General features: G+C 40.6%; 1 protein-coding gene across 1 annotated transcript in view; it reads right to left on the reverse strand.

The window, feature by feature from the left end:
• LOC149936074 (cell adhesion molecule Dscam1-like) overlaps positions 1 to 2,137 on the reverse strand; it is a 68,334-nt gene extending 66,197 nt beyond the window's left edge. The window contains exons 1-2 of the mRNA XM_090153611.1: positions 2,107 to 2,137; positions 224 to 538 (exon numbers count right to left, since the gene is read on the reverse strand). Of these exons, the coding sequence (XP_090009737.1) occupies positions 224 to 538; positions 2,107 to 2,137 (346 nt within the window). The remainder of the gene's footprint in view (positions 1 to 223; positions 539 to 2,106) is intronic.
• Between the last annotated feature and the right edge of the window lie 9,970 nt (positions 2,138 to 12,107).

Genomic DNA, 12,107 nt, shown 5'->3' on the forward strand with positions numbered 1-12,107 from the left:
ACGGGTACAGTAGGCGCTCCATAAGAAAGGGAGATTTTGGGCCAAACCGAGAGATCGAAGTTGCGAGGATAACCTTATTCGTCATTTACATCGAAATAGTATCTAACGGGAATAAGAAAATTCTCCGGGGATAAGTATATTCCTTAACAACTAATAGGATTTGGTGGGTACCCACGCTGCAATTCGCAAAGGATCCAAAAAGAGATCGGATAAAAGGACTCACCAGCTTTTACTTTAACATCTCGGCTGCCGATGGTTCCGAGGGAGTTGGTCGCGATGCAACGATAGATGGCGTCGTGGATGTCCGCCCGGTACTGGTCCGGCCGAAAGGGGAAGAACTCCAAGGAGCCGTCCGGTTCCACCGAGTGAAGACCCCGTTGACCGACCACGGAAGAGTCGTTGCCACTTATCCAAGATACGGAAGGAGTCGGATGGCCAGTGGCCACGCAAGGCACTCTAGCACCGGACGAATGAGGAAAGTTCAACGCCGCCGGAGGCTCCACCGTAAATCGCAGATTCGTTTTATCGTTGGAAGCTACTACAAAGAAAAATATTCCAAATAAAATAAATTACAGTAACATCAATTTTTCACGAGATACCTCTAATTCTAAAGTAACTTCTTATCATAATATTTTGGTTCATCATCAAAGATAAAATTATTGCAATTATTAAAATTCCGTGCCCTTCAAAATATCGGGCACGTGCATGAAGAAGAACTAATTACGATCAAACTGTTGCTTGTGACTCTTCCTAGGCAAAGGATGCCGCTATTAGGGTAATTGAATGTTTAATTGAGTAAAGGCACGCGGTGGCACGTGACATGTGCGTCACGCACATTTATTAATAGAACGGAGAAAAACCCTAGTGTTGTGTAGCCTTATAGCCCCTCCTTTTGGCTAGAAAGTGTGACAAGCTCCATCATTAAGAGCAAAAATTCAAAATATAGTCCGGCGCTTAAAATTGCAAGTTCTCTCCCTACTGGTTAAAGGGGTTTTGCCCAAGTTCCACAAAAACTTGTAGAGATAAACGGTGATAGTTAGTGTACCACCCTCCTACGCATTGTACCCTTCCCACCTGTTTAAGACTTGGGCCTAAGGAGTTGCCTTGGGTATTAGCCTAGCTTATTATTATTATTATTATTATTATTATTATGAATTAAAAGTACACGGCTAAAGCAATTTAATACACTTTTAAAAATATGTTTAAAATACTAACATATTATTTGAAATTAGCCTTTTCAGTGTTAACTTAGCGGGCAACGCGATTAGCTCATACACTGCTGGATTTTCGTCTACTAAGCATATAATTGGCATACTACTTAGCATATGAAAATCCAGCCGCTTCGTTGCATTATGCAAACTGAAAAGGTTAATTACGTGCTCTAACGCACTCTTTTCTAAAGATCTCAACAGATTTAATGATTACTTCTATACTAAACCACTATGCAGCTGCGAAAATCGTCAAATAGACTCCCTTAAAGAACATAATTCATGGATGTTGGTTTGGAGCGCTCCTAAAGTGGAACGGAAAGAGTGGGAAGCCCTAAGAAGAGCGGCCGAGCTCTCTTATTTCGTAGTCCGGACTGCGAAGACCCTTCAGCCAAAAAGGAACGGTTCCAGGAATACGCGTAACGCTGAGGCACTGAAGATCGGTATATGGGGAGAGAAAAACTGATTTGACGTCCTTCTGGCAATTTGGGACCAGAAATGAATTCCAATTTCTCTATCATCAGTTCTGGATCATACTAGAATTTTGGGTTGACTGCCCTTCGGGTAATTATGATTTTAATATACGACTATATTTAAACGAAAGTTTTGAACTCTGGTAGTTAAATCAGAGAACTCATAAAGAGTGACTTTAACCAGGAACAAAAGATTTCAAATGACAAGGAAAACGACCATTTAGAGGAGCGATCTATCGATTGTAATCGCTAAATTTAGATAAAAAATGAGATAACACTTTCGAAATTCGAAGCAATAACCTCACCGTTTCTCCTGGCAAAACAAATTTTACACAATAAATTAGACCTTCCAAAGAGTAAAATCGCCCCAAAAGTAATAAAACTGTCAGATTCCCTTGTTCATCTTTTATTTTTATAATAAATACCTTTCCTATGACGTTTCTCTATATCTTTCATCATTAATAAATCAGCTAGGCTAATACACAAGGCACCACCGTAGGCCACAGTCATCTAGCGACTTTAAATGTCTTCTAACTGGTGGCCGGGTTACAATGCGTAGGAGGTTGGTGGCAGGCCCTTCATGCCACGCGAGCCAACAGCTCCCTACACAGCGCCAGTTACGCGTTACGTTACGAGACTACTTTGAACCTTTACATTTGTTCATGCTAAGCCGATGGTGTCCATACACTCAACCGGCAAAAGTATTTTAAGCTTCATTTAAAATATACTTCATCTTCTATTTTAACCTCATCTAACATTTAAAATTAAATTCTAAATTAAATTGGAATTTTGTTTCTATTTATAGCATTTTCGATAAAGCCCCTACATGATAGACTCGTGCATCTAGCTATTTAAAACAACTCAAGGCTCAGCTGCCAACTTCGCGTTGTCTCTTGACGCGTTCGCTGCCGCTACCCTTGAGGACACACAATTTTGCAGTTTACTTTGCGGCCGAGTCCCGCCAGTAGAGACTTATAGAAAATATAATTTACTATAACTCTTAAGCGGATATATATAGAAGCAAACTTTCAATTGCATTTATCACTTATTTTTCAAAGTCTTTTTAATAAGTAAAAGGTATTTCACAGTCTGAACCTTTCCTTTAAAGGTTATAGAAGCTGCCTTGTAGCATTGTCTACCTCAGAGATGGTCACCATCTAGACGGTCACTGAAAACCGGTTTGATTCAATTTACATAGAGCTACGTAGCACCCCATACGAGAAGTTCGTAACCTGCCGGACTTTAGTCCACTAAGCAAACGATTTACACAAGGTAAAAATCCAGTAGCTTATGAGCTTTTCGAGTTCGCCGCGATGTGGCCTTATGTAAGCTGATAAAATATTTCACGCTAGGCTTATAACCAAAGGCATCGCATATTGCCTAAGTCAGCTAGAGACTTTGGTTATATGCAATGAATCCTAATTTTTTCCTCATTATAAGCGAGGGGTCCAACATTTGCAAATTTTACGTACGGTATTTTGAATCTCAAATTAATTTTGAGATTTCAGACCACGATTATCGCTTTCATTTCTGGGTTGTAGGCTGATTTCTGGATTTTGGAACTGATTTTCACCCGTATTTCGGGATTTTCAAGTGGATTTCAAGATTTCTAAACTCATTGTTCTCTTAGAGTGTACGGGAGTTGCACGAATGTCGGACCCCTCGATTTTAAGTAACATCATAAGTGTATGATACCTCTAAGTAGTCAAATGACTATGATTCCTATTGCGGCTATATTTGTCCAAATAGACCTATTCTCTCTCGGCATCGTGTATTAATGTAGCCTTGAACTTCCGAAGCCGACGTTTTCCAATCCCGTTTGGTACAGGTCTAGCCTGAGCTGTCAAAAGAGAGATAAATTTCGGAATTCCCCTGGAATTTTCGTTCTCCCGGCTGAGCCACAAATGTAAAAAAATCGTGTTCCCCTCTACAATACTAGGCACTACCAAGTAAAATTACCCCCCCCCCCCACCTAACCCAATTTAGTTTCATTCTTGACCGCCCAGCAGCGCTAGGTCCAATTTTTTTTAAATCTTTAATTTTCCCGGCATACGAAAATACAAGTTTTGACATCACATTTTCTAGACAGAGGTTCCACCTCAAAACGGCTTATTTGACTACTTAGAGGCATTATTAACTTATGGTAACATAATAAGTAAAAAATTGTTCTGAATATGCCCAAGGCGAATGTTCGGTAACAAGCTTTAAAACGTTTAGTTATTATTTTACTTATGCCCTCTTCCATCTGTCATCTTCTACTATCACTAGCTACGAGAAATAAAAGGGTAGACCGGACTTATGCTAGCGTAATACAGGTCCTTTTTTTTCTGGGCTTTTTATTATCAGTATATTAGTCCAGCCAAAAGCCAAGATGGCGTTAGGCACAGAACTAAAAACGTAATGGGTTATATAAACTTATTATATAAGTTCGTCCTTGAACTGCGTGGTTAAACCAAATAGGGTTAAATCGCAGTTCATTATCGGAAAACGTAAAGGCTTTGCTATTGACTTTACTTTAAAAATTCCCTTTGAATCCGCCAAAAGAAATGTTGAAAGAAACTCGAGGATTACGATTAGTCTAATTTGAGCTGGCCTTTTTCACAAAACGTTTCTTTAAGCCTTTTATACGAAGGGACGAAGTCGTTAAAAATTTCTTAGAATATTTAAAATTCCCTGTACCCTGTCAGAAAAATTGCCTAATTGAGAGAGAGTATGGTTCGAAAAATCTGTCGATGTCCGCCCTTTTCGTTTCTTTTCTACCCTAAAAATGATTGTTACTCGAGACTAAAGAGTAGAAATACGAGGGTCTTAAAGGCTTTTTTAGTAGTAACGGATAAAGTTGATCCGGAGCATAGTAGGGAATATTTTCTCGTATTACTCATTCATGTTTTTATCAAAAACTGAGTTTCCAAAATTGAAGGGAGAGAGAATAATTGACGACGTTGATAAGGCGCGAAATAAGCTTCCATTCTTTCATATTACATTTTTTCGGAATACGGTGAGGTGGGTGGTGGGAGAGACGCTTGCAGAATGAATTTTTATCTATGAACCATAACGGAAATGAAGTTTAAAGAGCAGATAAAAGTGATTGTTCTCTTTTAAAACGTTTTTGGCCGTTTCCCCTTTTTTAATTTTTTTTTAACGAAGAGAGAGAGAGAGAGAGAGAGAGAGAGAGAGAGAGAGAGAGAGAGAGAGAGAGAGAGAGAGAGAGAGAGAGAGAGAGAGAGAGAGAGAGAGAGAGAGAGAGAGAGAGAGAGAGAGAGAGAGAGAGAGAGAGAGAGAGAGAGAGAGAGAGAGAGAGAGAGAGAGAGAGAAGCGTGACCCCACGTGGCCCCTGTCAAAGGTCACATAAAAGAGAAATTACTTTGCGAGGATAAGAAAAAAAAAATATTTTCAGGGTTCGTCGAAGGATGCAAATTTTTTGGTTCAGTGCTAGTGCGTTAGACCCAAGAGGAAATGCGAGAAAATGGCTTACGGGTATCTTGTACATTGTTTTCCCTTGGTCTGCTTACGGGCAGGGTTTTCTCTGTGGGGTATAGACGACATTCCAGACGGAAATGATGAAGAAGAGGTAGGTAATAAATCTTAAGTTTCCTATACTAGTTCCTTCATGGGTCTACAAGAAATCTACATTTGAGTATTTGTCGTTAAAATGAGGTATTTATCTTTCAGTTTTGGACTGGTAATCCGTACACCTTGTTAAACGTACTCACTACAGCCTGGTGTAACTTTCAGCTACACGTGGGCTTCCTTTGCGCGGATAAAAGCAATTGGGTAGCTCTGCTCGATAACATTTCCCGAGGGATGGCAGAGTTCTTTTGACTCGTTTTCCATGTTCCACCGCGGAAAGAAGCAATTCACCTGAAGAGCCAAAAAGTTATCGGTTTTCCAAGAAATTCCCGACTGGAGTTTTATTTTGCTTCTTATTTCGGATATAGCCAGAGTAAAACACTCTCCCCACCATAAACATTAATTTGATTTTTTGTTTAAATAGAAATCGGGCGCGGGGAATTTGCCGGATTGCCTCGCCTAACAAATAATAGATTACGGATGTAGTTCCGTGATTTATATACGTAAATGTTTTATAACTCCATCGACTAAATTAAATTATTTTTTAAAAGGGTTAGAGCCCTATCAAATTTCAATAAATATTTTACCCAATTGAAATTTGAAATAAATCTACAAAAATAATTATTTAATTTCATTGTAAAATAGTTTAACCGAACATTATTCAATGAGACGTATTTTCCCTTAAATTGAATCTCGCTAAATTTTCTGGCATTTGTATCTAAGTAAAAAAAAACTCATGATATCCACCGGGTTATACGAAGAACAAACAGTGAATTTCAAAAAAAGTACACGATAAAAAACTAAACATTTCAAAAAATATAAAAAAATATAGTCCTAAACTTTGAAAGTTTCCTTAATTCGGGGCACGTTCCAATTTTATTCTCGCCCACTGAAAAACAAACTACGGATACGAAGTCTATGTTCCAGCTTTTGAAGCCTAAAAAATAACTTATATACACTCGATAACAAAATATAACTCGGAAGCGAACGCGCCTTCGCAAAGAGAAAACCCGCATTCTAACTCCGCGACCGAAAAGCGTAATCTACAAATATACGTTTTCATACGACATTACTCGAAAAGCGGAAATACTTAAACAACGAAAAAGCAAGATATTGCTAAATGTTCCGTGAATTCTAGCGCTTGTTTTTTATTTCCTATCTCATTCCGTGGGTATGTTCTCGGAGCTATTAACGGGCGGGAGCTTTCCGTTTCTATCCTTCATTAAGAGCCTTATCTATTAACTCCCCTCATTCGCCATTACAACCACTAAGAGAGCGCCGAGTTTCCTAGAGATAAGCCTATCCAGTCGACTTAAGATTTTCCGCCGTTTCGTATAGCGAATGCCACTCTCGATTCCGGCCACTAGTTTTGTTTCGTTGGGGGGCGACTGTGAAGCGACGGCCAGATTACTCGGTAGCTAACGTCCGCAGACACAGTCCGAGCAGTATGTACTCTCCTTTCTAGACTCGATAAGAGATTAAACAACACAATAGCCAGAGTGAGAGTGAGAGAGGGAGAGCGAGAGGGAGAGTATATATAAGACGGAGAAGAGGCAGCGTGAGATCCACCAGAAAAGGGAAAACTCAATAAAGAAAATTTTATTATCTCTAAATTGTTGGGTCCTCGGGATGTATTTATCATCCGGCGTTTTCCGCCAAGAAAATGCCGAGAGAGCCCACTTTAAGGCCATCGCCTCCCATCCTCCCAACATCTCTTCAGCGTCAACTCCCGCGAAAACGGAAAAGGGAAATTTTAAGGTCCATTATGCTAAAGAAATTTATAAAGTTGAGATATAACGCAAAATCTACAATGCAATTTGCGACGAAAGAAAGGGTAAAGTCTAGCCTCGGGTCCGGGGGGTCCAGCCACCCTCGAAACGGGAAAACTGCTCAGTTTTCGGCGCTGGTCAAATTCTCGTTGAAAAATCGAGCTGGGCCATAAAAGCGGGAAGAGAAAGAACGAATAATGAATACCGGCTAGATTGGACCGAAATGAAATCCCGCGAAAAGAAAATTAAAATGAAAGTTGACTTTTTTGTTACGAAGGAAAAGAATGGGATAAGAAAATAAGAATTGCTTTTCTCTTTCTAGTCGTATTTCTCCGGAGCGTTTCCGCATCTGTGCGCGCGGGAGCGGCACGGTTTGATTTATCACCTAGTTCGTAGTTTCGCGAATAAGCGAGATAAATTTATGGATGAATATGTAAATCAAAGTAATAGTGATAGATAATGATAAAACTCCAGAGACACTGCCGGAGTAGAAAGGGGAAATATCAAATTACGAGTGGAAATTGGGGAATTTTCGAAATACAAAGTTTCCTTGATTAATCTTTGCAATTCTATATTCCGACGAAATCATAGAATTTTGACATATTTGACTTCTTTTATTTTAGAAATATTATATCCTAATATATTCAAATTAATCATATTTCTCTTCGAAAGAGATTTAAGTTAAGAATAAGCCAGCTGATATTGACAATAATTTTTGTTTACGAACGCCAAAATATACTTTTTAGTTTGTACTTTATTACGAAAACTAAGATATTTTTAACCCTCTAGCCTCCAAATCGCTTCTTTATTAGTAAAACAGAAATTGGTCCACTCCAAGATTTACATATTTTCAACTCTATATTTGAAATATTTGAGACATAAAATTAGGAATATAGAGAAAATAGAGTAAAAGCGGCCCTAGTCGAGCTAGTTATCGGTCGTATAAAGGACCAATATATCGGCATTTCCATCTATTAAAGAACTAACACCGCGAGAGATAAAGGAGGCGAGCGGGATAAAGGACTCAGACCTTTTTTACGCTAGACCGCTATCTTTCCAGATGGAAAAATTCCTTCCTTACTAACCTGCACAGTGGAGCGTGACCAACAACGCGAGCCACGAGGTTTTGAAGAGCAGCATCTTTGGCCGGAAAAAGAAGAAAGAGTTCCGCGAACTCGCTTCGACGATTTCTTCGATAGAAACGCCGAGAGAGGATGAAGATACGGGAATGAGGAAAGAATAACTTTTGTTCCAAGCTTCGTTTCCGCGAAAATCTTCTAATCGCGCTTCCGAACCGATTCGGAGTACGAGCGACCGAGAGAGATCTGTTCCTTCGAATATTTTTCAAAAGAGATTCCGATAAGCGTGGCGAGTATCCTCGCGGCTAACTGTCCTTCCGAAGATGCTGAAACGAGGAGTCTCCCTCGCGAGCTGCAACGGGCCGATGAAGAGGAAAAAACAATCCAGGCGCGTCCATCCAACCCAGAATCCTGACTGTGACTGAAGCCTCGTGCCACCAACCCCGGAGTATCGAGCAGGGAAACGAAGCCGACTACGCAGGCGCCCCCGAGAGAATGGAGATGTCTGAACATAAGCCAGCAGTCCGGCCGGGCTTTAGGCTCGCCGCCGCTCCGTACGAGGACGGATATTTTTGGGAGCCTGCCGAACAAAATGACTCCTGTCTCTATTGAGGAGTAGAAGAGACCCAGGGATCACGACGGCACGACAATGTTACTCTGTCGATCTTTCTTTTCTTAACTTATTTTCCTCGCGCTCTTAAAAAGAACGGGGGGGACTTCTTTCGATAAAGAGGCTAGCCCGGCGACAAAAATTACCCTCTAACGTCGCGTACGGATTTCGACGTCTAAGCGATGTGACAGTTTTGGTAAGACGCCTCTGCTCCGTCGCACGAGATCGCTTCGCCGAATGAGATATCAGTACGATGTTGAAGGGGTGCCCCAAATGGTAACGCCGAAATCCTTTTACGGAAATTGAACGACCGTTCTCGAGCGCCCTTTTTAAAAAATAAATGAAGTCTGATTAGATGTGTGAAAGGTTAATACCGAGTTTTCGAACGGAAAGCAACCCTCATTTCCCTCGAAGTCGTCTCGTTGGGAAGGTGTATTAGATACGGGACGAAACTCGCGACAATTCTCCGTTACCACGCGATGCCGTTATGGTCACGAAGCGCCGACGGAATCTTTTAATGACATTCAATGACCTTCTCAATCCAGCTTTCTAACTGATTAAAAAGGCCCGTGGTGTTATAAATGGCCTTGCAATAGTTCCGCGTACCGTGTCTTTCACGTGTCAGCTGACCCTTCCACTATAATAGCTATAATTCAACCGCGAGAATACTAATTTAGTGGAAAAAATGACACGGGTATTAATGTAGCGGAGGCTGCCGAAAGCGGATAGACTTCAAATCTATTACGAGCACCCTTCAACTAAACTAGTGGTTTAAACGGAACTGTTTCAGATCGGTAATTACGTATAAAAGTACCAATCGTAATGCGCGGAAGTACTATATTAAGTCTAGGACGATGACACTAAGTCTATTTTTTTTGGAAAGCTTGGTATAGGCAGAGACGCGTTGTATAAAATATGGAATCAGATGGTAGTATTTACAAGAAAGGCTATTTAGGTAACAGAAAAAATAGGTCACGTAGATTATTAATTACCAATGAACCTGAGGGAACCCGCCGTAATTAGTCAGAGGCTGTTAATTAGGGAAAAGCTCGTAAGCCGAGCATTCGTATATACCTTGGCCGTAATGGATTAGTCGATGCAAATTAGCATTTGGTATGATTTGGGGTTGGCTTCATTACGATCGTCCCGTAGCCACCGGCGACACTTGTCCCAAAAACTATACTCGAGCCTAGTTAGTTCTCATAGGTAGGATGTATCGCCCAATTTATTGGCTAGACGTAATTGGGAAATTTCATCTACGATGTTTATTAATCGCGTATCCGAGACAAATAAAAATTAAACGTTGAAAATAACGAAAAATATACCTTTATATTTATTCGTTTGAGAACAGTTTTCTACCTTTTAAATTCTAAAGCAACGTCCAGAATTATAGGAGCTACTCCAGAAATTGTATACACGTATAGTACTTATAAAATAATAATTACTACGTAAATTGAAATCGACCACGCTGGGACGGATTTATCTCATTAGGAAAATGAGTTTATAAATTCGCTTTATAGATCTGGCGGCGGAGTGTTTTAGCCGGGCGATATGGGCCAGTAGCCGGCGGGGGAGCTAAACAGCGACTACCCTTTTGTAATTAGCTAACTATAACTAATGATGGGAAATTAAGGCAGTACAAACATTTTCAATTTAGGATTAGGCTGTTTGGATTCTCATCTCAGTTGTGTATTGAGCGTACACGAAGCCAATATTAATCCTAACGCGAGTGCATCAATCTAAATAAAGATATACTTCTCGAGTCGTCAAATGTAACTAGCTCTTTATTGACGACGCTTTTCGCGACAGAAAGAGAATTCGATTCCGCGGGCGCAAACAAAACGTTCTTTGATTTATATCAAAGCCAATCAAAGCGATCGTGGTTTCAAATCCCGATTGAGTACTTGAGTGATAAATTACGTTGATATTATACGAAAACGCAATTATCTATTTTAAGCAAGAATGAATATCGGGTGACCGGAGAATATGCCCTCTGCCTTTCCTGGCCAAATTTTTGCTCTTTTGATCTGGTAAGGGTGGACTACACGTGTAGGCGGAGAATATCTAACAGAAATTATGAAAACAGAGGCAATAGTTGTGGCTGCATATTCTCTGCAAACATGTATAAATTTTTGCTCTAATTGGAGACAAGACTAAAATTGAAAATTTTAAATAAAACGGATTTTTTTAGGTAGCATATTCAGGTAACGAGCATAAAAATTTATATAAAATAATATAGTGGCATAAATATTTTATAATATAATAATCTATATAATCTTACAGAGCCCTTCACTCCAAAAATAACTACTTCTACTCAACGGAACATCCGGAGATCTAATGCCTCAACTATCTTGAAAAAGAGAATTTCGAGCATCAAAAATAAAACAACGAAAGTATTTATATCAATCAAAAATATCTATTTTTCAAAGACATCGATGAAAAAGGGGCGATTGTTTTGAAGAACGCCACCGGGAGCTGCGAGAGGCTTACAAGAGGGAGCATCGGAGATAAATGAGAAAATAGGAGAGTATTTGTACAAAACCCTTCGAAGGCGAGCGAGCGGAGGCGTTTCTATTTTTCGATCTTTTTGCTCCGCGTGTCCGTGTCGCGGCAGCAGCCAGCACTCAACGATCGATGGCTGTTTTTGTGTAATGGAAAAGCGATTACTTCAACATCGAGAGCCGAAAAGATGCGAGCGCCCGTTATCACGGCGACGGCACGTACTGGCCCGGATCGCGACTCATCCTCAAACTCGGCTCACGAAACCCGCGCATTTCCCACCACCCGCCTGCTGGTTCGTCTGATCCCACCTTCTCTATCCCAGAACGAGAGCGCCCAACCTTTCAAGGGTTACGTCGAAACTTTTATTATACAGATATGGTCCCTGGTTTTCGACATGCCTAAAAAGAGAGATGGAAGAGATACGTGCATAATTCGAAAAACTAGACTGGAGAGCCGATAGCGTTTTCCACCGTCACGGACGTACAAGAGGAACTACCGATAAGGGGTCAGATTTACCTTGTACCGAAACGTCAGCTGAAGTTGGACTGGATTCCGACTGCGAGATAGGTTCTTAGGGTACGCGTGACCTCGCTAGGGCGACAGACCTTTACCAGCGACGACGAAATTTCGCAAAAAAGGGATGGACGCGTATATTTGGAAGACTTCAGACGGTGGATGGGAATAATTCCGAGTGAACCTTTACATTCTAGGTATTGGTTGCTATAGGGACGGATTGCGGAGAGAAGGCACGAATTTCTCTACCACCGGGTCTTCCTATCCAGACCTATTGTGATGTAAAGCAATTTAAATCGAAAGAGAGATCTCGACCGATCCACCGCCGTTGGCGATGATAATGGTTGGGCGAAGGAGGTTGTGGGAATGACGTACGATTCCGA

This window comes from Leiobunum rupestre, chromosome 7 (assembly GCF_980474605.1).
Source record: "Leiobunum rupestre chromosome 7, qqLeiRupe1.1.hap1, whole genome shotgun sequence".
Taxonomy (NCBI): Eukaryota; Metazoa; Arthropoda; class Arachnida; order Opiliones; family Sclerosomatidae; genus Leiobunum; species Leiobunum rupestre.